The following is a 27616-nucleotide window of genomic DNA, read 5'->3' on the forward strand; positions in this document are numbered from 1 at the left end:
GAAAACCTAACTGTTTTCTCATGCAAATAGTTAATAGAATTTATGAATTGAAGGCATATGAACCTGAAGAGAAGAATTCTAAATATCCAGTTGCAAAAGGGGTCCACAGTAATTGGCCAATACTAAGTGATTTTCCTTGTGTACAGTTTAAAGTTTTATACCTTAAGAACTTTTGTATCAAAGTGAACCCAGCTAACTGTGGCATAATTATAAATAATAAGGTTGGGAAAGTAGTGAATATATTGAAATATGAAGGAGACCCAGACATTTATTTGTCATATATCTACAAAGTTTATGAAGATTTGTACACATATCCTGTGCAGTGAAGTTCTCTGGGTATATATGCTGTTAGTAATGAAAGTAAGAGCCTAAGAACATGCTTATATAAAGATATTGAATGTAAATGTATTCTTTTCCCCCTTCAGTCTCGTTTGCCAAAGTTTGCATCTTTTCCCTTACTTCACACAGTCCACCAACAATGAGCTGCGACTTCTGTTGAAAAATGGTTGTCTGATATAAAATGTTTCCATATTTTATTTAATTTGATAGTAGAGATATTGAGATTATTATATAGGCTAGTGTACTACAGCCATGTACTGGTACCACAGTTTTGACCTAGCTCAATGGATAGAGTAACCCTGGCTTTATGTACTGAAGGGGGATTCCTGCCCTGACTTATCCTGCATTTCTAACTTAGACTGTACCTCATTACTCATCAGGTGCCAAGGAGGGCGATCAAATCTTCTTAGAGGAGTCATAGTTCAGTATAGAGTGAGGGCTACCAATACAATATACTGTTCGTAGAGCAGTGAGGACTGTGTTGCACAGTTACTGTACAGTACAGTACATGTTGAACCTTCATGTATCTTTTATAAGCCAATTGTATTTAAAAGCAGGAAGGTATGGCAAAATTTGGAGTTATTATCTTTGAGGAAGGAAATGAAATTGCTGTGGTTCCTGATACCTGGCTGCTGGATGGGAAATGTTATTGGCCACAATACTGTGACACTTCAAAGCTCAACAGAGCTATCAAGGAGTCACCCCAGAAGGAAGCTGGATACAGTATCATGTAAGAGTACTCTGTAAATGTGGTAAGTAACTTTAATTTCTAAATATCCTATATATGAATAAGTTTGAATAGTTCAGTTGGCTAAAATAGCAAATTGAATGATTCATAAGTTATTTTTTGAATTGGTTGCTTTGAATGTGTGACTTATAGGCACTGTTGTATTTGTTTTTATTGTGAGGCTGGTTTGATGGGCTGGAAGCAGTAAGCTAGAAATAGGAGTATGTGGAGAGGCAAACATGATAGCCAAATAAACAATGACATCAGAGGTCTTCTGGACAACATAATAATATGGAAATTGACAATATTTTCCCACATACTTAAGTAGTATTGCTGCTACCATCAAATTTAGGTGAAACTATATTGTATCAGTACATTACTGTATAATTTGTATAGATACATCTAGACTATATGATAGCCATGAAAAAGTGATCTAAAGATAAGTGAATTTCCTTTGTTGTCAAGAAGGAATTGCCTATACACGACACACAAACATGGTCACCTGGCTGGCCTCAACATATTCCAGTTCCAAGAAGAGTACTGTGACACAGACTACACACTCTAGTTTCTAGCTGTAGCAGAAGTGATTACTTATTTTAGATCAGAATTCATAAGACCAGAAGATATGTTGGATTTTAGTTGATGGCTGAAAACTGAGTACTACTGTATTTACCATCTTAATGTGTATGGATGTATGCTGTAGAACTGTTCTGATACTAATGAACAAATTAGGTGGTATGTTTATAGTACAGTATATCTGACATATGTTATTATTAGTAAAGTTAACAGATATGTTAGCTTACACTGTGTTATTTTTCACAAAAATATCTCGTTACTAAAACTCCTTTTTGCATTTCAGCTGAGTATGGTCAAGCTCGAGCAATGGCAAAGAAGGCAGAATATTGCTCAGATATTCAAAGTGAAGCAGAACTTGGAAGAGGAAACAGAAGGTATAACTTTCATGTAGTCTTTCTTTCCAGTATTTACTTGCACCATTTTTATGTAACTGCACCACAAAAAGTTTTTGGAGCTTAACTGCTGAGCAAAAAAGGAATGGTTGTAAACCAATTTTAAGCTTAACTTTTCATTGCTGAAAATCCATGTGAACAAGTTGTATAGACACAGTAAAGGAAACATGGACTGGAGGTGAAGCTTTTAATCCTGACATTTCGTCTATCGACTTTCTTTGAGAAAGTCTATGAGGAATGGAGGAAGCTCACTGGCTGAGTGGGTTAGGGTGTCATTACTTGAGGCGAAGGTCAAGGGGATGGCGATTTGAATCCTGCCACCAGCGAAGTTGAACCAAGGGCATAGTTCATTAAATTCCATGCTACAATCCCCTCTGTAAGGGGCACCGCCCTAGCCTTCCGATAGGGGGGAGTTTGCGACATTAAACCATATCACCATCATCATGATGAGGAATGGTACTTTAAATCTACTGAAAAAATATTCAGATGCGCAGCTCAAGACAAACTTTCATGAACATGTATCTGAGCACTCGAATGCCATCAGCATATATACAGGTGGATCAGAAACCCCTGATGGAGTAGGCTGCTCTGGGGTGATGCCAAACATTGTAATTAAAAATAAATTACCTGTAGCATCCTCCCTTAAATATATGCATTTTCTAACTGCCCCCATGGTACAAGTTATGTTGTATACACTGACTCGATGAGTCTCTTGTCATCTTTAGGGAAGTTGTTTCCATCTCATTATCTGGTCCAAGAAGTTAAAATTGGACTTGCCTATTAATCAGTAGAAATTTAATAAATGTAAAATTTTGTTGGGTTCTGTCCCATATTGGAATTGCTGGTAATGAACCTGCTGATGTAGCAGCCAAGGCAGCAAATAGGCTTGACCACTGTTCCAGCATGGGAATCCCCATTCCAGATTTTAAAAATGTTGTTAAATCTTGTTGCAGAGACCAGTGGAAAGACCACTGGTCTAATTTGACGAGTAATTTTAAATTAAAGAATATAAGACCCTCTGCTCAACTATGGCTCTACTACCCAACAAACAGGAGGTCTAGCATTATTTTAACTAGGTTGCGAATCAACCTCACTTTTTGCAACTCGTAAGTACCTGATGACGAGTGGGGCAGAGGCAGGTTCCTCAGTGGTGTTCTTGTCATGTTGACCAGTCGGTAAAACATATTTTAGTAGAATGCCTTTTCTAAGAAAACCAACACAGGACAAATTAGCTATCAGACAAACCTTGGTAGAAAATTTAAATGAACATACTGAAGTGGAACAAATTATCAAATTCTTAAAAGAAGTAAATTATTTTATAGTAGTTAATTTGAACTACACTAATTTGAATCTTTATTCATAGTCTTGCATTAATCAAGGGATAGGAATGAATATGGGATTAAACATGTTCTGCATACCAGTGTACATGGGTGTTTGTGCATGGGATGTACATATATAAACATATATATGTGCATGTATATATGCTCACTGCCTGAGCAGATTAGGGCATTGTTACTTATGGTGAATGTAGAGAAGATGGCGGTTTGAACCTTGCCACCGGCGAAGTTGAACCAAGGGCATGGTTCATGAAATTCCATGCTACAAAATCCTCTGTGAGAGGCACCATCCTAGCCTTACGATAGAGGGGAGTTTGTGACATTAAACCATATCACATGTATACTGTATGCATATGTGTTTACCTAGTTGTATTTTACAGGATGAGAGCTATGCTCGTAGTGACCTGTTCTTGTATTTATTCACATCCAGTTCATACTTAAAATTGTGTATAGTTTTGGCACTCACTGTTTCTCTGTTTAGTTTGTTCCAGATATCAATCACTCTATGTGGGAAGCTATTCTTTTTCAGGTCTCTTCTGTATCTGTCCTTTAGCTTCTTTTAATGTCCTCTTGTTTCTCATCTGTCCCATTTTAACAAGTCATCTCTATCGAGAATTTGCATCCCTTTCATAATTCTGTAAATGGTCAACAAATCACCTCTTTCTCTTCTCTGTTCCAGTGTTGATAGATGTAATTTCTTCAATCTTTGTTTGTATGTCAAATTTGATAGTGTAGGTGCCATTTTTGTTGCTGCTCTTTGGATTCTTTCTAATTTTCTTATGTTCTTTTTTGTGCTAGGTGCCCATAGTGTTGCAACATACTCTAGTTTAGGTCTTATTAGTGTAACCACTATTTTCTTTACCATTTCTTCATCCATGTAGTTGAAGGACACTTTCATTGATCTTAAGTTAAAACTCTCTCCAACTAATTTATTGACATGTTTATCAGGTATAGGTCACTTGATGATCACTCTCAGGCCCCTTTCTGAATCTACTTTTTTGACTTCCTCGTTTCCAATTTTATATTGACCTGATATTCTATTTTTGCTTTTTCCAAATTCCATTATTCTACGTTTCTTAATATAGAAATTTGTTTCACATCTGACTCCATCCCCATATTTTGTCCAGGTCTTCTCGTAGCAATCTGCAATCTTCTTCTGTGCTTACTCTCTTGAGTAATTTGCCATCATCAGCAAAGAAGTTCATATAACAGTTCACCCCCTCATCCATATCATTTATATATATGGTAAACATTAAAGGAGCCAATACAGAGCCTTGCGGGATGCCACTCTTCATATCTTCCCAGTTCGAATTTTTGTCTCTAAGTACCACACTCATTTTTCTCCCATTTAAGAAATCCCTCATCCATTCCAGTAGCTTACCTTGTATTCCTATCATTTCAATTTTCTTGTTAATTTTTTGTGTGGTACTTTTTCAACTGCCTTCTGCAAGTCCAAGAAGGCGCAATCTGTCCGGCCATCTCTTTCTTGTATTATCTCAATCTTAGGTAAAAGCAAATTAAGTTTGTGGTACACAGTCTTCCACTTCTAAAGCCAAATTGTTTAGGAATTATTATTTTATTTTCTTTCAAGTGTTTGGTCCATTTGTTTCTGATAACTTTTTTGCATATTTTTGCTACTGTGCTTGTAAGGTATACTAGTCTGAAGTTTGTACGATCTTCTTTGTTTCCTCATATATATATATTGGTACTATGTTTGCATCTTTCCAATCTTGCGGTACCTTTGCTTCTTTGAGTGAAAAGTCTATTATCTTGTATAATTTGTCTGTCAGTTCGTCTATACACTCTTCAGTATCCAATTTGCAATTCCATCCAGTCCATGAGATTTCCTAACATCTAGGTGTTTTTATTTGGTCTCTTATTTGTTTCTGTGTTACCTTTATTTCTTTCATTTTGGGGGATTTTTCTTGCTGTCCATCTTCCGAAATATGTGAGCTCTCAATTGTGAAAACAGACCTGAAATGTCTGATCATAACTTCTGTCATTTTTGTGTCATATATTCTTTATCTCCTTCATGCAGTTTTACAAGTTTGTGTTTATCCTTTAATTTGTCATTTATATATCTGTAAAAGAGTTTAGGTTAATCCTTACATTTGTCTATGATATCTTTTTCATGATTTCTCTTTTCTTTCCTGCATATATTCACATATTCATTGCTAAGTTTTATATATGTTTGCCATTTGGATGTTTATTAGTCTCTTTTCCATCTTTTCCAGACTTTGTCTCTTCTGCCTCACTGCACCTTTTTTTATACCAACAATTTATATAGATTTCTTTTTGCTTCTTCTTTGTTGCATATTTATCAATTCCTTCCTTTGTACTTTTCTTTGAATATGTTCCATTTGTCTTCCATCTTTGTTTCCTCTTTGGAGAATTTATCCCAGTTTGTGTTTTGGATTTTTTTTCTTAGTTTTACAAAATCAGTTTTGCTGTATATTAATCTTCCTTCTCTGTTTATCATTCCTACCTACATTGTTTTTGTTCTTTTAATTCAAACTATTAGTATATGGTCACTCTTTCCAATTGATGTTTTATACTCCATTTTGTTCATGATATCTGGTTCAGAAGTTAATATTAAGTCTAGTTCTGACGGTTCCTCATTGTGTCTATATCTAGTATTTTCCTTAACACATTAAGGGAGAGCGACTAGAGGAAGTGGATAGTTTTAGATACTTGGGTGGAAATGTGGCAGGAAAGGGTGGAGTGGAGGTGGAGGTAGAATGTAGATTGAGAGAAGGGAGTAAATGCCTTGGTGGATAAAAGTGTAATGAGGAATAGACATTTGGGAATTGATGGTAAGAGGAGACTGTATGAAGGAGTGATTGTGCCAACAGCACTGTATGGGGCAGAAACATGGAACATAAGAGAGGAGGATTTTGAATGTGTTTGAGATGAGGTGTCTGAGAAGTATGATGGGAGTTACTAGGCTGAATAGAGTGAGAAATGAGATGGTGAGGAGGAGAACAGGGGTGGTAAGGGAGTTAGGAGATAGGGATGATGAAAGAGTATTAGGATGAATTGGACACATGGAAAGAATGAGTGAAGAAAGACTAGAAAAAAGAGGTATGGAAGGTAGATGTGGAGGGAGTGAACATGAGGGGGCTTCCTAGGATGAGATGGATGGATGGGGTGAAAGGGGCTTTGGGGAAGAGGGGAGTGTCTGTTGAGGAAGGACGGGAGAGGACAGAAGACAGGAGTGAATGGAGAATGGTTGTGTACGGATGATGCTGTGATGCTTGAGGTGGAATGGGTGGGGGGTGAGGTAGTATGTGTGAGCAAAATTTGACACAGCCCGAAGGGATTTCTCCCCATCTTCTTTTCTGCATGGGGGGACGGAGAGGGGGGGTTTGCCAATTTAATGAAGCGGCCTTGCTGTGGATGTGCTGTGTCTTGCGACACTGCCTCTGACCCAGGGCAGTGGACAAGGTGCAGGGATGACCCGTCATGTAGGAGGTGCTAAGGTAAGAGGGGGGGTGGAGGGGAGTGGAGTGTATTTAGGGATGGAATGGGTGGTAATGGTTTGATGCCTTTTCATTTTTGGCTACCTCCCTTGTAAGGAGGAAAAAGCCTTGGTATATGTATGTACCGTATTTTTCGGTGTATGACCCGCGGCTTTTTGCCTCAGAAAGGGGCCAAAATTCGGGGGTGTGGGTGATATAAAGGTGCGGGTCATCTGTGGATTCTGGTTAGAAATTGCCCTCTTAAGCAGTCAAAAAAGAAAAAAAGAAAAAAATGATTAGTTTAGCTGGCTGCCCTCTCGGATCGGGGATTTGCGGGGGGACCGACCGGGTTCGTCATATGAAAGTTGATTAATGTCATAATACAGCGTGCACGATCGAGACAAACGACAAAGAGAAGGTAGGATTTGTCAGTATCTTACCCGCTGTACATGCTCTTGGTATTAATAAAGGCATTATCACAAATAAAACAGGCCTAACTAAACAGCATGAACATACAATACAACACTGACAGGTACCAACACCAACATGGTGTGTCGTGATCAAACAAAAACAAGCAGGCGGCCATTTTCGCAATTACAAATTACAAACTGTACCTGATTCCTTAACGCTAAATTTGTGCATTACATGTGGGTCGTTCAAGCATGGAAGAAAATTAAAGAATCTACTATTCAGAACGGTTTCCGTAAATCAGAAACGTGCCATCCTGCAATGTTCGATGCATGCTACAACTCGGAAAAGGAATCGGACGAATCCGAAATGGAAACGGATGAGGTCACTGCATCAGAATTGGCCGATTTATACCACAACCTCTTCCATGACGATACAGAGGATGAGGAATTCGATGGCTTCATGAGCGATGATACACCTTCATAAACATTGACTCTGTCGTCTGTGATCACTGACTGTTTTTTTTTTTTTTTTTTTTTTTTTCTAATAACGATGTGCTCCATTGACTGTTCATAACAGTTCAGTAATGTGCTCTATTATTGTTCTGTTCTATTGAAAACTAACCATTGGAAATTGTTTGGTTTGATAATTAATTACCAGTCTTTGTATGGCATTTATAAACCAATTGATTGATTAATTACCGGTAAACAATCAAACAGGGTTTTATGGCATTATTTACACAAATTTATTAAGGTTCTTTGTAATATATATATAAGTGCAATAAAATATATTGAAATGTAATTTGTTGGTTATTCTTCATTCTCATCACAATCAGAAATAAATAGGACTGGAGGAATGTTGGTATCATGATCATGAATCGCAATGCCGCGTCTTCGACCCATCCCAAAGGCATCGTAAGATCAGTTGCACACTTTCGAGATCACCCCTCTTTCATCGAAGCTACCACTGCATCTAGTGGCAGCTTCAGAAACCAAATTGTGAGGTTGTGTACGTACGTGTCAGCCTTTGATGTGTGATGAATCCTGAAAAGCAAGATATCACCAAGAAACCTGCCAATATCGGAAAACATATATTTTTTATAAATCACCTAAGCATTGATGAAACAGAAAATTTAGAAAAAGCCTCAGCTTTGAAATTACTTTGATCACCACGTCAACGGCCGGCCGTAACAACAACCGCCTGAGCTGTGCCTGTGGCCACCCATGCATGGGTAGTATACATTGTCGGATCTACACTGCCACGAACGCCATATGACTGCGGGTCATACAGCGGTGCGGGTCTTGTGTGGATTTTCACTAAGGTGTAAGGGCCTGCGGGTCATATAACAGTGCGGGCTTTAGTCCGAAAAATATGGTATGTATGCATTGTATTAAGTTGTATTCAATGGTCATATCCAGTAGAATGTTGCTCCAAAGTTCTTCTCCCCCTTTTACTATCATTTCTTCCCAGATTATATCCTTTGCATTAAAATTGCTCATGATTACTATGTTACCACCCTCTTTCAGTAACTCGTTTAGCACATTCATTGTGTCTTCCAATAATTTGGAATGATCGCTATCAGACCAAGCCTGTGTTTTTGGTGGTACAAACACTGCTACAAAGTTTCTGCTTTTCATCTTTTTGTTTACAATTTTAATCATAATTAATTGTACATTACCTTTGCCTTCATTAATCTTTGTCACATTTAGACCCTTTTTGGTCAATATCATGACATCTTCCTTCCTGCCTGTTCTATTTTTTGCCCAGTGGTTGTATAGACCTTGTTCCACTATACTTGTTGATAGAGGTCCTTTCAGTTTTGTCTCCACAGTTCCCATAATGCCAGGTTTCTCTATTTCTAGATAATCATTTAGTTCATTAACCCGCTAAGACCGACGGTCGAAAATTTAGCAATCTCCCAGTACCGCAATTATCATAAAAAAATCAACTCTTATGAATTACTCTGGAAAAAAATCTGCTGTTAGTAGACATGACAATGCATCATCCTACAAGTTTTTATTGCTCTACTCACCATAGTTGTCTCGGAATAATTACCGAGAGTTGGAGAAGATTGTGGTAGCGGCAACTCTCCGCCTCTCTGGCGGCGGCATGCAGTGCTGGGTGGACACGATTGGCTTCACAGAATCCCGCTTTGCCACCTCGTGCACTAACAACAGGGGTTGTTGATGCCGTTTTTGGCACGTTTATGCTCACCACCAGATGCATAGTTGTAAATAATAGTTTCGTAAATAAGTAAATACGTAAATACGTAAAAATTCTCGCCGTGACACGATGCGCACGCCTCTCACAAAATTTTGCGGCACACTGGCTGGCGAGAGCAGTTTACTTCCTGCTAGCCTACAGTACTACCATAGGACTACGTCATGGCCAAATATAGCAGTGCTACCAATTTTAGCGCGGTTTTTATTAGCGCTGAAAGTAGCTGCCCCATTTAAGGCCTGTCGGACGTTTGCGATGCAGCCCTATTTAAGGCCTGTCGGTCTTAGCGGGTTAATTCCAGAGATCATGCCATCAATATGTGTGTATGCCACTTTTAGTTTCATATTTTCTTCTCTATTTTGGTTTAAGTTTCCATTTTTTTGATGTACCATTTTTTCAGTCTTAAGTCCAGTACTCTAAAAAAAAAAAAAAAAAATCTTGTTTTTTTCCATCTGTTCTTTTCTCATTTCTGTCATTGGCTTCAATTCTGAGAGCTTTGTCTTTCTCTTTTTCCTCATCACTCATTTTTTTTTATTCATATATGTTTGAATTTCACGCTGTTTGCCAATTTAACCGCTTTCAATAATATCTCCTCACTATCATTTGAGTTCTATGTGGATCTTGTCAATTTCCTTATCAAAAGTTTTCCATTGTCATGTGTTTCTTTCAAAATGTCCTTAGCTATTTCCTTCTCCTTTTCTCTCTGGTATTTATATATGTTTTTCCTTGATACCATGGACCACAATGCACTTACCTTTGTCAACTGTATTTCTCACCCAATTTTCCTTTTCTTTAATTACTTTCATAACTGTTTCTTTTGTATTTTCCTCCACCTGCTTTTGTACTATTTCTCTAAAATGTATTTTTTTATTTTTCTGTTTGTGTTTCCATGGAGGAGGTGAGGAGGAGAACAGGGGTGGAAAGGGAGCTGGGAGATAGAATTGATGAAAGAGTATTAGGATGGTTTGGACACATGGAAAGAATGAGTGAAGAAAGATTAGTAAAAGAAGTGTGGAAGGCGGAGGTGGAAGGAGTGAATATGAGGGGGCGTCCTAGGATGAGATGGATGGATGGGGTGAAACAGTGGCGTAGCTAAGGGGGGGCAGTATGGGTGGTCCACCCCGCACGGCATTTTTGGTCCTTTTATGATTGATATAAAATTACGTTAATCAGTCTCTCATAGATGTCAGTTTTTTCTACATTATTAAGCATAATAAAGTGTGACAGTTTAAAGGATATATTAACATCAACTGTCAATCAAACACACACATACATATATATCCTTTAAGAAGTTAATGTGCATTTGTTGAATTCCTTGTGAGAAGGGCCGGCAAACATGAGGGCAGCCCCGGGCGGCAAAAGCACTAGCTACACCACTGGGGTGAAAGGGGCTTTACAAAAGAGAGGAATGTCTGTAGAGGAAGGGAGAGGACAGAAGATAAGGGTGAATGGAGAAGGGTTGTGTATAGATGAGGCTGTGATGCATGAGGGGGAGTGGGTGGGGGATGGGGGGTGAGGAAGTATGTATGAGAAAAATTTTGATGCATCCCGAAGGGATTTCTCCCCCATCTTTTCCTTTCCTTTCTTTGTGGTAAGACAGATATGTGAGAAAGCTATAGGAAAGGGGAAGGATGTTTTTTGGGCTTTTATGGATCTGGAAAAGGCTTATGATAGGGTAGACAGAAAGGCACTGTGGGAGGTTATGCAGATTTATGGGATAGGAGGAAAGCTTCTAGGAGCTGTCAAGAGTTTTTATGAGAGTAGTAGAGCTTGTGTCAGGATTAGAAATGGAGAGAGTGAGTGGTTTGAGGTAAAGGTGGGACTTCGTCAAGGATGCGTTATGTCGCCCTGGCTGTTCAACTTATACATGGATAGGGTGGTGCGAGAGGTGAATGCTAGGGTAGTGGGTCAGGGATTGGAGATGGTTAAAGAAAATGGAGAAAAGTGGGAGGTGAGCCAGCTGTTGTTTGCGGACGACACTGCGCTTGTGGCAGGGTCAGAGGAGGGATTGAGAAAGTTGGTGGCAGAGTTTGGGAGAGTATGTGATAGAAGAAAGCTAAAGATAAATGTAGGTAAAAGTAAGGTGATGAGATGTACAAGGGGTGAAGGTGGCAGTAGACTGGAAGTGAACATTAAGGGAGAGCGACTGGAGGAAGTGGATAGTTTTAGATACTTGGGTGCAAGTGTAGCAGGAAAAGGTGGAGTGAAGGTGGAGGTAGAATGTAGAGTGAGAGGAGGGAGTAAATGCCTTGGTGGATTAAAGAGTGTAATGAGGAATAGACATTTGGGAATGGATGCGAAGAGGAGACTGTATGAAGGAGTGATTGTGCCAACAGCACTGTATGGGGCAGAAACGTGGAACATAAGAGAAGAAGAGAGAAGGAGTTTGAATGTGTTTGAGGTGAGGTGTCTGAGAAGTATGGTGGGGGTTACTAGGCTGGATAGAGTGAGAAATGAGGAGGTGAGGAGGAGAACAGGGGTGAAAAAGGATTTGGGAGATAGGGTTGATGAAAGAATATTAGGATGGTTTGGACACATGGAAAGAATGAGTGAAGAGAGGCTAGTAAAAGAGGTATGGAAGGCAGATGTGGAGGGAGTGAACATGAGGGGACGTCCTAGGATGAGGTGGATGGATGGGGTGAAGGGGGCTTTGGGGAAGAGGGGAATGTCTGTTGAGGAAGGAAGGGAGAGGACGGAAGACAGAGGTGAGTGGAGAATGGTTGTATATGGATGATGTTGTGATTGCATGAGGAGGAATGGGCAGGGGGGTGGGGGGTGGGGTAGTATGTGTGAGTAAATTTTGACGCAGCCCGAAGGGATTTTCTCCCCGTCCTCTCCTTATATGCAAGGGGGGACGGAGAGGGGGGGTCGCCGATTAAATGAAGCGGCCTTGCTGTGGATGTGCTGTGTCTTGCGACACTGCTTCTGACCCAGGGCGGTGGGCAGGGTGCAGGGATGACCCTTCATCCAGGAGGTGCTCAGATGAGAGGGAGGGTGGGAGGGGTGTGGAGTGTATGTAGGGATGAAATGGGTGGGAGTGTTTTTATGCCTTTCCCTTTTTGGCTACCTCCCTTGTAAGGGGGAAAAAGCCTTGGTATATGTATGTATGTACATGAGGGGACGGAGATGGGGTGTCGCCGAAATAATGAATTGGCCTTGCTGTGTCTTGCAACACTGCTTCTGACCCAGGGCAGTGGACAGGATGCAGGGATGACCCGTCATCCAGGAGGTGCCAAGATAGGAGGGTGGAAGGGAGTGGAATATATGGGAAATGAAATGGGTGGGAGTGATTTCTATTCCTTTTTTTTTTTCTTTTTGTAAGGGGGAAAAAGCCTTTGGTATATGTATGTGTTTACATTGATTTTTTTTTATTTCAATGAGGTCTGTTTCTTTAATTGACTATTCCACCTTTCCGGTCACTACCTGTAATTGCTCTTTGACCTCCTTTTTCAGTTCTTCATTTTTATTTTTGTCCTCATTTTTCATTCATTTTGCTCTTTAGGCCACTCAATTCTCTAATTGTTTGCTCATTACTCTTACGCAAAGTAATCGATTCCCTAAGTACAGCTCGGTAGTCCAAAATTTATATATATGATTTCTTCCAATAATTCGTTTACTTCACGATTTCTTAATGCATTACTACAGGGTGCGAGTGCTATTTGAGGACATTTTTAGTATGTTAAATAAACAGCAATATCTTGGCAAACAATGTATATACAGCCAGTCCTCGTATAACAACGGAGTATCGTTCAGAAGACAACGTCGTTAAGCGATTTCATCGCTAAACGAGGATCCATTGGGAGACATACATGTATGAGCATATAAACAAAGATTCGGAAGTAGGCAAAGTGACAAAGTGCTACATGCTAGGTTATTTTATTCAGGGAATGTGTATTAATACATTTTGTATGTTTGTTTACTTATTGTCCATCTTACTGTGGTTGTAGGTGCAGGGATACTCGATGGGACCACATCAATCATTTATTAGGTTTAACGTAAGTGCGCCGCATTTTAACTTTCAATGGAGTTCAATGGGACCTTTCACACGACGCAGTTTGCAGACATGCAACACAGCATAAACGCAGTGCCAGCAAGGATGCATCCATTTTTCCTGATGCACGCATCCTTGCTGGCTACTAGTGGCCATGAGAGCTTTCACCCGAACGTTCTAGAACGCGCGCACGCAGGTCCCGCTGCCATATCAGTCATCGCTTTCAGCTGGGTGATGTAAGTTACACATCCCGTTCTGGTGTGTAGTTCATTCGAGTATGATATAACAATCATGATTTATAGGAAATATGCATAGATATTTGAGCACAGTTGATATACATGCATGCATACATCATGTGGCCTGCTAATATTAATTAATGAAGAACATTTTCAGACTGTTAACTAGAAATCACTAAAGACTTAAGGAGCAAATTTAAGTATAGACATGCTAGCAGCATGTTATGGTTACAACTGACGAGTAGCAATCGCATGTGTTTCGGTAGGCATGAAGATTCGAATGCAGTAAAAGATTTTTTTTTTTTTTTTTATTATTATTATTATTATTATTATTATTATTATTATTATTATTACTATGCCTGATCCATATTTTATCAGGAAGCACAAAGGAACAACAAATATTTTGCATTAACAGTGTAAATAGACATGAGTAAGTTTGACATTTTAATCTAAAAATAAAACAAGTCCAGTAAATAAAAAAAATTATATGAAAAATAATATATACAGGCAGAAAGTTTTCTAATACACAAATTTTGTTGAAGGTGATGCTGTGTTCTGCATTAATAATTTTCTTGGAGAAACTTTCTAAAGATCTCACTAATCGCTGTGTAGCAGGGTCTAAATTCTGTAGAACTCGTGCGTAGGTGGACATATTTTCCGATCCGGATTTCGGCTCAACTGAGCCTTCTTCAGGGAGTGTGTTAAATGTCATCAAAGTGCAATATTTGACCACGCGAAATTATAAGACTAGGGGAGATCACATGATAGTTTAAAAATTATGCATAAATTATCTCCTCATGCTTCTGGCCTACCCTGTGTTCTCATACTGGGTAGCACTGATAAATCAAGTGCCTGTATATTCAAGTTAGGGTTTTTATCCTTGATATAAAGGGCCTCGATTATCATTAACTTTCTCGGGTCCATGCAGGTTTCCAAGATTTTCGTGTTCTGTTCTAATTCTTCACGTGTAATAATGCCATCAGGTGAAGCACTAATATGTGGAACTGTTGCACTGATAAAAAAACGTTTTTTTCATATTTTACATTCTCATGAAGCTGTTTCAATTGTTCAAGAAATATATCCTTTGCATCTTTCTCATGCTCACATCCCCACTGTGTAGCTTTGGAAAAGAATTTACAGCTTTCAGGATAGCTTATTCCTATTATAAGGCTCTGATGGAGAAGCAGGATCAGTCACACATACACTTTTCATTTTAGAAGCTGTTATTCTCCCACTTCGAAATCTAAACCACAGTTTAGAACTAGCCTGGGGGAGTACCACAATCCTTTTTTTCCAACACACAATGTTACATTTTTTCTGCACTGAGGGGTCATTTTCCGGCGATCACCCCTCTTCTTCTACTTTTAGCCGGAGATGTAGAGAGCAATCCTGGGCCCACCACAAAATACACATGCCCAACATGCTCTAAACCCATTACTTCGAGCAGACAGACAAAGGGCTCAGTTCAGTGCAATATGTGCAAAAACTGGGCCCACCTCACTTGTACAACACTTGCTGACACAAACCAATACACAAACACTTGGACATGTTCTACCTGCCCTCCAGTAACCCCAATCCCACCTCCCCAACCACAGCCAACACCCTTACCCACTCCCAATTTCCCTTTGCCCTTACCCCCGATTAGTACTCCCCCTCCTTTGTCCACGATCTCTCCTTTCCCCCCCTCTGACCCAGATTCTACACCTTCCCCACTACCACCCCAACCTCAACCCCAAACGGCAACATACAACACATACAAAACACACAACATCAACATATTACAACACAACATTGACGGTATTAACACTAAAAAACATGAACTTGAACACTTTCTTAAACAACACAACATACACATTGCAATTCTACAAGAAACAAAATTAAGACACTCACACAAAACACCATCATTTCATAATTACACCACCATCAGACAAGACCGGACTGACGGCAATGGCGGTGGACTCATCACCCTGATCCACCATTCCATCTGTTTTGTGGACACAAGTGCCACAACCAAAATTCTCCTCCCTACCACAGATAACACAACAGAAACCCAATCCATTCGTATCCGCACAGGCAACAATTCAACACTAACAATAGTTAACATATACTTTCCCCCCCAATCATCCCCCACAGTTCCAACCACCTTCAGACCTCAACTCAGCCAACTAACCTCAATCCCCAACCTGATCATGGGTGGTGACTTCAACGCCAAGTCATCTGCCTGGTTTGTCGACAACCCTGACACAGACAGAGGGCTTGATATACAGACTCAATTCGACTCATTGACTATCATGAACAACACGCATAATCATACACATATCCCATACCAAGCCCTCTACACTCCCTCCTCTCCTGATATCACCTTTTGCTCCCCCTGCCTAACCCCAACAACATCATGGAGAGTGGTCGGAGCCCTTGGTTCTGACCACCTTCCAATCATCATCACCACCAAAACAAGATGCACCCCAGCTGGCCACAGACACACTTACACCAATTACAAGAGAGCTAACTGGGAAGCCTTTAATGAAGAGACAGAACAACATTTTGAAACACTTAACAGTACACCAATCACAAACATAAACAATGCTGTGCACGCTTTTAATACAATCATACAAAACGCAGACAAGAGATACATCCCTAGAGGCAACAGAAAATCACACAACCCCAACTTCACACCAGAAATCCAAGGCCTCATCAGACAACGTGACACACTTAAACACGATACCCCCACACCTATCCCTCAAAACATAGCAGACCAAATACAAACACTAAACACTGTGATTGCCAATAAAATACATGAACAAAAAACACAAAATTGGCAAAACTTTATCAATACACTTGATCACAAAACAAACACCAGCAAATTGTACAAAACACTCAACAGCATCACACTATCCAACACTAACACTACACGCTCTCATGCAGCAATAATCACAACAACAGATAATCTACCCTCAAACAGACAACAAGCAAACGCACTCATACGTCATTTTGCACAGACGAGCCATCTTACATCTCACCCTGACGACCGACGCACCATTCGACGTAAGAAAGACTTTCCCACAGACTCAGACTATACACCCTTCATAGACAGTCAGACAAAACTCATAATGCATAGTCTCAAGCACTCATCTGCCTGTGGCCCTGATAACATAAGCAACATCCACCTAAAACACATTGGACCACAAGGTATACACGCACTCACAAACATTGCAAACTACAGCTATTCACGCAACACTATACCCGACATCTGGAAGCATGGTAAAATAATCACCATTCCAAAACCGAACAAAGACCCAACAATCCCAACATCGCACCGCCCAATCACACTTCTCTGCACCCCCTCTAAAGTCATTGAACGCCTAATACTTAAACTTGTCACACCATATATTCCCCTTGCTGACTCACAACACGGTTTTAGGCCACTACACTCCACAAACACTCTTCTGACAAACCTCACACAAAGAATTTTAGATGGCATCAATTCAGATAGGCCCCACCACAGAACACTTCTTATAACATCGGACATTAGTAAAGCTTTTGATGCTATCCCCCGCCACAACCTAACAAATAAAATATATAACACAGACATGCACAATAACACCAAAAGATGGCTGGCCAATTATCTGGCAGGCAGGAATGCTCATGTGTCATATAATGGCCAATCATCGCACATCAGAAACATTAAGAACGGAGTACCACAGGGCTCAGTTCTATCCCCCACATTATTTAATCTATACATGCATAACTTACCCACGCCAGACACCTCAGAAATACAAATCTCTTCCTACGCAGACGACATAACAATCACATGCACACATCGTAACACAGACAAAGCTGCAGAAATAATCCAGCCTTACCTTGACACACTCAACACATGGTTCATCACAAACAGACTCAAAATAGCTCCGACCAAATCTACAGCAACACTTCTCACCAACTGGACAAAAGAACACAAATACATACCTCATCTCTACATCAACAACACTCTAATACCACACACAAACACACCGAAAATTCTTGGTGTAACATACGATACATCCATGTCTTTCAAACAACACCTCACAAACATAAAAAACAAATGCACACCTAGACTTAACGCACTTAAGTCAATCACTGGAACAACATTTGGACAAAACAAAGAAACTAATATAACAATATACAAACAATGCATACGCTCAGTGATGAATTATGCGAGTCCTGCATGGGCTCCTAATCTCAGTGAGACACACCACAACACCCTTCAAATCATACAAAACAAAGCCCTAAAAACAATTACAGGCTGCACAAATACATCACCTACAGACCATTTACACCATGAAACAAAAGTCCTCAAAGTCAAGGACCACCTCGACATGAGAGGCACACAAACACTTGCTGCAGCCACCACAAACACATCACACCCGCTACACTACATAGCAGAACACCCACACACACCAAGAAACATTATAACTACACCCATAGACCTTTATTACACACAGATACTCTCTTCTCTTCCTCCACAACCACCAAATACCAGCCTCCGGAAACATATTCATAATCATATCACTCACCGCTCCATTAACACACTGAAAGACAACACACTGCTGCATGCCAGACCCCCTGATATCCACCCTTCTGAATCCTCTCTCCCACATAAGGACAGAGTCCACTTGGCCAGACTGCGATGCGGTCACCACCCAGCACTTCTAAGCTACCAGAAGAGGCTGGACGACCGTGTTGTGAACAGCTGCCCAGGATGTAACACTTCACCCCATACCATACAACACATAATGGAAGACTGCATTATACACAATCATGCATGCAAACAACACAACATACACTCTATAAAGGATTTGTGGGAAAACCCAGTTTCGGCTGTGGCCTTCCTTGGGGAGACGGGACTGCTCGGACAGACAGTCTAGGGAACGACAACAACAACAACAACAACTAGCCTGTTCTCGAGTTTCTCTCTCAACAGCTGTTGCTTGGTCCTCAGTCATTGTCAAGTTAATACTTCTGCACTTATTTAAAAGCTCATCATATGACAGTTGAAATGCTGATTCTTCTCTGTTCTGTTAGAACAGTGGGGAAATCTAAACTAACTGATTTTGGAGCAAACTGTTCACAGCATGGTTCACATAAAGATAACAGTGCTGGTTTCGTGCTTGTGCAAGACAATGATTTAAAAAAAATGATGCCAGTTCAATATCTGTAGGATCTGGTATTTGGTTTTTGATATACTTTTTATTAACACAAGGGCTGGGAATATCTGATTCCAAACAGCTGTCTGTTCCTATCTAGTTTCTTCTTCATAGTCTTTGCAGAAGTAAAGTCAATGTCTTTGCATTGTTTGTACGACACACCTTTCAAAGAAGCAGGCAGTAGCCAAAAGGATTTTGACTGTGTAACAGTCCTAGAGTCCCTTAACTTTATTGTTGGTTTGGTTCCACAGAAAAAAGTAGTGCAGCGACATGTGTACAGCTTTCTCCAAGACCAGCCATACGCGTAGTGTGCTGCCAAAATACACCCTTGTCTGCAATAAACCATGGAAGTAGTGGCTTCTCCCTGAGCCTCTAAGAATGCAATACAGTACCTAGAAAAGATAAAAACATTTAAATTTCTGTAGGGGTATTAGTTCCAGTTTCAGTGAATAATTAGGTTATTTGAAATTAGTAAAGAAATCAGATTGTTTGGCAGTTGAAATAAGAATAATTTGATTGTTAATACATCAAAATTACGTTAAATCAAAATATCAATATTTATGACAACTGGATCTAATAAATACCAGACAAGTATGTGTTTAAAGGCTGATTAGATTGTCATATTATTTTCTGTAAGATTCAATTTTCATACTCCAGATAAAATTGTACATACATACATACATATACCAAGGCTTTTTCCCCCTTCCAAGGGAGGTTGCCAAAAAGGGAAAGGCATAAAAACACTCCCACCCATTTCATCCCTAAATACACTCCACACCCCTCCCACCCTCCCTCTCATCTGAGCACCTCCTGGATGACGGGTCATCCCTGCAAGTATCCCAAGTATCCCACTTGGATCGTAAGAGGCGAGAAGAAAGGGACTAGGCATCCTTCTCCCTGTAGCCCCACGGGGCACATATCCTAAAAAGATAAAATTGTGCTTAAAATAAATGTATACGCATTGTTAAATCTTAAACCTTTTTATATCTAGAAAAAATATATACAGTTTCGGTTATGTATATAGATTAAGACTGCAATATCTTAGACTTGATAAGTTTTTTATATAGCTCAATATGTGATATTTTTCATAACACTAATACAATATATTACCATGTATAATTGTATCATCTATTTACAGAGCTTCAGGCTTGAAAATATTTCATGTAATATCTATTACTAGTCCTAATAACAATCAAATAGTTACTTTTATTGTTTAAGCCAAGTTGCTTTTATGTTAGGCACCTAGAATTACATACTTCACATGCACTTATATAATAGATAAAAAAATACAAAAAAATTCAGGAAGTTAAAATTCAGAATTAGCCCAAATGATTAACAAGAAGATATTTTTTATCTATCTGAAATTAAATTAAAGTACTTTTACTATTTGTCTATTAAAAGTAGATTTTAACAGGTTGGTTGGTTAAATATGTTGCCTAAGCCTGCAATTAGACAATGATCCTAGCATATACATTGCCAACATTAGTCACCTGATTTGGTTTATAGATCTAACTCGTACCAGTCCTGGCTATGTAAACTGAACTTAAGCCTAACTAAAATTCTCATGAAACTTAATTAAGAGTAATTGCCTCACCTTTGCTTTGACCAGGCATCTGTTGTTTAAAATGCATGTTGTCGTATCCCTGACCCAACCACTCACAAACTGGTTGTACGCATCAAGTGCTTTGAAGTTCTTCAAATCCTCAGATGTGTAAGGACTCTGTGAAAACACCAAATAGTTCACTGTGTCCGGGTAGGTAATTGCAGGTAGCAATGAATCATTGACAGACCATGCTGCATCATCTATTTCATATGGATGTTCCCCACAAATAAGTGCTAATTTCTTCTCATACCTCGCCCTCTCCTCCTTGTTAAGCCCATCACAATATCTATCTAAAGTGTCTTTCAATTTTACTTTAGAAAAATTCCTTTTTGCCATGACAGATGTATTTGTAACCAAAAAGCTTTGCCTGTAACATACACGTCAGATCTGTTTGTTTACATTCCAATATCTGCAATATGGCCGCTCATCTGGGTTAACCGATGAGTTGTGAAGTCAGTGCAACCACTATTGGCGACACCGTTGCCTGTAAAACACTGCGACGCACCACGGATTTTGTTCTTGTACAAGAATGGGCGATATTATACAAAAAATAAACGGGGCTGGGGAGGGGTTTGTTATATCCTAAGGGCATAGGGAGTAGGGGGGGGTTATATATATGACCAGGCCCCCCTTTCGGACCGCTAAATTCGTCCCCAGCCACCACTAAAGAGGTTATCACACTGAGCTTTGGCAGTGCCGACTGTAGTTCATTTGAGTAAAAACGACTCCAGTGGCATTTTTTAAAGTCTACAAATATCAAACAACCTTTCCGTTATATATATAGCAAAGCTGGACTTACAACCTGGTGTGTTATTAGCAGTAATTCAGCTTTTGAACCGAAAAAAACAGAAAAAATGTCAGATATTGAGCGCCTTGGTATACTATCTTTTGATGAGACAAGTGTTGCATCAGACTGGACATACGAAAAAGGCACTGATGTAATATATGAACCTAAAAAGAGACTACAGTGTGCTATGTTAAGGAGACTGACAAGCCCTTGGAAACAGCCAGTATACTACGACTTTGACACTAATATGACTAAGTACATACTGTATGACATTATTGTTAAGGTGGAAGAAGCTGGATTTTTAGTTGTTGCTGTGGTATCGGATATGGGATCAACAAATCTTAAACTCTTACAAACACTTGATGTCACCATTGATAACCATAGCTTCACAAATCCAGCTTCTAGTGACAGGGAAATTTTTGTTTTTGCTGATGCTCCACATCTCATAAAACTAATTAGAAACAATCTTTTAGATTCTGGATTCAAATTGGATGGTAAAAATGGATGCAAAAATGAGACCAATTCTTGCATTTGTGAGATAATCAAAAGGAGTGTAAAAGACTTAAAAACAACATTCCGACTTGGCGACAAACACATTGATGTACAAGGTCATCGAAGAATGAATATTCACTTAGCTGCACAACTGTTGTCTGAAACTACAGGTAAAACAATTAAGTATTTTGATGAACAAGGCCTTTTAAAGAGTAATGATTGGGAAATGACTAGTTAATTCATTATGCTATCAGATCGTTGGTTTGATCTCTTTAATGCAAGGGTACGTATAGATTAAAAAAAATCCTCTAGAAATGCCTATGGGTGGGATTTGGAAGAATAAAATCACATTTTGGAAGATATGATTAAAACTGCTAAAGAAATGAGAGTGGGTGGAAAAAATCACTTATATCAATTTCAAAAAGGATTAATCATTTCTTCAATGTCCCTCTCAAAGTTATACAAAATGTTGAATGAAAGATTTAATGTAACCTTTTTACTAACATACAGACTAAATCAAGATTGCTTAGAACATTTTTTTGGCTGTCTTAGACAAGCGGTTCAGAAAAACGCCCCAACGAAAAGACAAAACAAAAATGCCTAGGAAAAAAGCCCCACTTAGGAAATTCCCTGATGGAAAAAAGCCCCACCTTGAAAATACCCAGGTGGAAAAAAGCCCCAAATTCTAGAAAAGCCCCAATTAAGGAAAACAAGATAACGATATGAAAATGAAACTGTGTTTATTGCTTAAAAGATAAGTTTACTTGACACTACCCCAGCAAACATGGGCATTACGGGCCAATTAAGGCAAACTTTGGGCTTAGTTCAGAAGGTTGGACCAATTAATTCCTCACATCGGTATAAGTTGTCTGGATCCATTACAGGTCTTTGATATTGGGCCGATTTGTTTTAATAGCTTTTTCCGTTATCCATTCTAATGCCAGGAGTTCTGTGTAGGGCCAATTTATTATAACATCATATTCCATAATCCGTAATAATGCTGGAAGTTTTATGAAGAGCCAACTTACTGAAAATATTGTCTCCTGTAATCCGTATTAATACTGGGAGTTCTGTGTAGGGCCAATTCAGTATGACATCATATTCCATAATATGTAATGATATTGGGATTTTCATGTAGGGCCAATTAATTTAAAATATTGTTTCTCGTAAATAACACTGAGTGTTCTGTGTAGGGCTGATTTATTTTCATGTGTGTAAGGCCAGTTTACCTTTTAACATGACAATTTACATTTTAACATAATTACTGTCAATACCTATACTTTGGACACTGCATGAACAAGAGCTTTCATATCCTGACAGGGAACTTTAGTAGCTGGCATAATATCACAGGTATATTGTTTTTTTCAAACATCCCACATTGACATAGAACGTACTGACAAGCCATGTTTCTGTTTCTGGAAAACATTCATTGAAGTAACTTTTCCATGCAGGCATTGCGTGGTTATGTGCATGACATTATACTATTTCTTGTCTATTTAAGTATCGTAAAAAACATAAAAATAATCCAGTTACCCTTACCTATAGTTTTACTTTTTTGTTAATAACAGGAGAAAATATATTCAAATAACTGGTTATCTCTCATATCTATAATAATTGATAACATATGGATTTATACCCTGTGAGCGCAGCGAATAGTTGTATCCTCGACTGGTATGCGTAATATGCTAAGTAAGTAGTATAACATGTTACGTCTATGCCAAAAAATATTGGAACCTTTGTTATGGTCGTTTGTTTTGGTGCCAAACTTTACAGGAGTTGGCGTTGGTCTATTGCGGTAAGTGGAAAGTGTTGCGCATTTTTTCTCAAAATTTGGTGGTGACTGCCTTTACAGTTTTACCATTTATATCAATTGCTGCAGTGTCTTCCTCCTGGACTTTGCATCGTAGTCAGAATTCAGAGCCTTTCTTTTGTATACTGGACCAGTTTGTCTCCAGAAACACATTGATGAGAATGTTTTTTAAAAATTTTCTTCTTTTGAGTGTGAGCACATTTCTGCTTTCAGTACCCAGAGGTCCAGAAACTGGAAAAAGCACATAGATATTTGATTGCTTTTGTAAACCACTTTAGAAATGTGTATGGTTCAAGGCATGTTATGTACAACATTCATAATTTGTGTCATTTAACAGATGATGTAAATAGACATGGATCAGTTGATAAATTCAGTGCCTTTCCTTTTGAGAATTATCTTGGATACCTAAAAAAAATTGCTTAGAAAACCTAACTGTTTTCTCATGCAAATAGTTAATAGAATTTATGAAATGAAGGCATATGAACCTGAAGAGAAGAATTCTAAATATCCAGTTGCAAAAGTAGTCCACAGAAATGGGCCAGTACCAAGTGATTTTCCTTGTGTACAGTTTAAAGTTTTATACCTTAAGAACTTTTGTATCAAAGTGAACCCAGCTAACTGTGGCATAATTATTAATAGTAAGGTTGGGAAAGTAGTGGATATATTGAAATATGAAGGAGACCCAGACATTTATTTGTCATATATCTACAAAGTTTATGAAGATTTGTACACATATCCTGTACAGTCAAGTTCTCTGGGTATATATGCTGTTAGTAATGAAAGTAAGAGCATAAGAACATGCTCATATAAAGATATTGAATGTAAATGTATTCTTTTCCCCCTTCAGTCTCATTTGCCAAAGTTTGCATCTTTTCCCTTACTTCACACAGTCCACCAGCAATGAACTGCGCCTTCTGTTGAAAAATGGTTGTCTGATGTAAAATGTTACCATATTTTTTATTTGATTTGATAGTAGACATACTGAGATTATTATATAGGCTAGTGTACTACAGCCATGTACTGATACCACATTTTTGACCTAGCTCAATGGATAGAGTAACCTTTGCTTTATGTACTGAATGGGGATTCCTGCCCAGACTTATCCGGCATTGCTAACTTAGACTTTACCTCATTACTCATCAGGTGCCAAGGAGGGCGATCAAATCTTCTTAGAGGAGTCATAGTTCAGTATAGAGTAAGGGCTACCAATACAGTATGTTCATAGAGCAGTGAGGACTGTGTTGCACAGTTACTGTACAGTACATGTTGAACCTTCATGTATCTTTTATAAGCCAATTGTATTTAAAAGCAGGAAGGTATGGCAGAATTTGGAGTTATTGTCTTTGAGGAAGGAAATGAAATTGCTGTGGTTCCTGATACCTGGCTGCTGGATGGGAAATGTTATTGGCCACGATACTGTGACACTTCAAAGCTCAACAGAGCTATCCAGGAGAAACTCACCCCAGAAGGAAGCTGGATACAGTATGATGCAAGAGTACTCTGTAAATGTGGTAAGTAACTTTAATTTCTAAATATCCTATATATGAATAAGTTTGAATAGTTCAGTTGGCAAAATAGCAAATTGAATGATCCATAAATTATTTTTTAAATTGGTTGCTTTGAATGTGTGACTTATAGGCACTGTTGTATTTGTTTTTATTGTGAGGCTGGTTTGATGGACTGGAAGCAGTAAGCTAGAAATAGGAGTATATGGAGAGACAAATATGGTAGCCAAATAAACAATGACATCAGAGGTCTTCTGGACAACACAATAATATGGAAACTGACAATGATATTTTCCCACATACTGTAGTAGTATTGCTGCTACCATCAAATTTAGGTGAAACTATATTGTATCAGTACATTACTGTATAATTTGTATAGATACATCTAGACTATATAATACATACATACATATACCAAGGCTTTTTCCCCCTTCCAAGGGAGGTAGCCAAACAGGGAAAGGCATAAAAACACTCCCACCCATTTCATCCCTAAATACACTCCACACCCCTCCCACCCTCCCTCTCATCTGAGCACCTCCTGGGTGATGGGTCATCCCTGCACCCTGCCCACCACCCTGGGTCAGAAGCAGTGTCGCAAGACACAGCACATCCACAGCAAGGCCGCTTCATTTAATCGGCTATATAATAGCCATACTCGGCTATATGATAGCCATAATCGGCTATATAATAGCCATAATCGGCTATATAATAGCCATGAAAAGTTATCTATAGATCAGTGAATTTCCTTTGTTTTCAAGAAGGAATTGCCTATACACAACACACAAACATGGTCACCTGGCTGGCCTCAACATATTCCAGTTCCAAGAAGAGTACTGTGACACAGACTATACACTCTAGTTTTTAGCTGTAGCAGAAGTGATTACTTATTTTAGATCAGAATTCATAAGACCAGAAGATATGTTGGATTTTAGTTGATGGCTGAAAACTGAGTACTACTGTATTTACCATCTTAATGTGTATGAATGTATGCTGTAGAACTGTTCTGATACTAATGAATAAATTAGGTGGTATGTTTATAGTATAGTATATCTGACATATGTTATTATTAGTAAAGTTAACAGATATTTTAGCTTACACAGTGTGTTATTTTTTACAAATAATATCTCGTTACTAAAACTTTCCTCTTTGCATTTCAGCTGAGTATAGTCAAGCTCAAGCAATGGCAAAGAATGGAGAATATTCCTGAGATATTCAAAGTGAAGCAGAACTTGGAAGAGGAAACAGAAGGTATAACCTTCATGTAGTCTTTCTTGCCAGTATTTACTTGCACCATTTTTATGTACAGTAACTGCACCACAAAAAGTTTTTGGAGCTTAACTGCTGAGCAAATAAGGAATGGTTGGAAACCAATTTTAAGTTTAACTTTTCATTGCTGATTTTATTGTATAACTTGTTAAGTTCTGAATACCATGATGAAGTATCTTTAAATTTAAACATAAAATTTAACAATGTGTAATGCTGTTGATAAAGACCATTAACATAAAGTTTTCCTCAATGTATTTGCAGGGGTTTTGCTTGACAACAGAAACTTCCAAACCACAGACGATGAAATTGGAAAAACCATCATGAAGTATTTAAGGAATGCATGACAGATGTGGTGGTCCTCAGAGGCATTCAGATATCAATGCTTCCACCAGTAGTGACGCATCATAGGCCTCCTTTATGTACCGTATTTTTCGGACTATAGCCCGCACCGTTATATGACCCGCACCCCCTTACACCTTAGTGAAAATCCACACAAGACCCGCACCGCTGTATGACCCGCAGTCATATGGCGTGCGCGGCAGTGTAGATCCGACAATGTATACTACCCATGCATGGGTGGCCACAGGCACAGCTCACGGCCGTTGTTGTTACGGCCGGCCGTTGACGTGGTGATCAAAGTAATTTCAAAGCTGAGGCTTTTTCTAAATTTTCTGTTTCATCAATGCTTATGTGATTTATAAAAAAAATATATATATATTTTCCGATATTAGCAGGTTTCTTGGTGATATCTTGCTTTTCAGGATTCGTCACAATTTGGTTTCTGAAGCTGCCACTAGATGTAGTGGTAGCTTCGATGAAAGAGGGGTGATCTCGAAAGTGTGCAACTGATCTTACGATGCCTTTGGGATGGGTCGAAGACGCGGCATTGCGATTCATGATCATGATACTAGTACAGTATTCCTCCAGTCCTATTTATTTCTGATTGTGATGAAGATGAAGAATAACCAACAAATTACATTTCAATATATTTTATTGCACTTATATATATATTACAAAGAACCTTCATAAATTTGTGTAAATAATGCCATAAAACCCTGTTTGGTTGTTTACCGGTAATTAATCAATTGGTTTATAAATGCCATACAAACACTGGTAATTAATTTTTAAACCAAACAATTTCCAATGGTTAGTTTTCAATAGAATAGAACAATAATAGAGCACATTACTGAACTGTTATGAACAGAGTCAATGGAGCACATCGTTATTAGAATAAAACATAGTCAGTGATCACAGACGACAGTCAATGTTTATGAAGGCGTATCATC

The 27616-nt window shown here is 38.8% G+C and overlaps 1 protein-coding gene across 1 annotated transcript in view; it reads left to right on the forward strand.

Annotated features, from left to right (window-relative positions):
* The window catches only part of LOC143022499 (uncharacterized), a 39374-nt gene extending 12224 nt beyond the window's left edge, over positions 1-27150 (forward strand). The window contains exons 2-6 of the mRNA XM_076180724.1: positions 897-1069; positions 1926-2016; positions 24869-25070; positions 26222-26312; positions 26592-27150. Of these exons, the coding sequence (XP_076036839.1) occupies positions 940-1069; positions 1926-2016; positions 24869-25070; positions 26222-26312; positions 26592-26674 (597 nt within the window). The 5' untranslated portion in view covers positions 897-939 and the 3' untranslated portion in view covers positions 26675-27150. The remainder of the gene's footprint in view (positions 1-896; positions 1070-1925; positions 2017-24868; positions 25071-26221; positions 26313-26591) is intronic.
* Positions 27151-27616: the final 466 nt, after the last annotated feature.

The sequence above is a fragment of the Oratosquilla oratoria genome, unplaced genomic scaffold, assembly GCF_046742065.1.
Source record: "Oratosquilla oratoria isolate Oo_2021 unplaced genomic scaffold, ASM4674206v1 SCAFFOLD104, whole genome shotgun sequence".
Taxonomy (NCBI): domain Eukaryota; kingdom Metazoa; phylum Arthropoda; class Malacostraca; order Stomatopoda; family Squillidae; genus Oratosquilla; species Oratosquilla oratoria.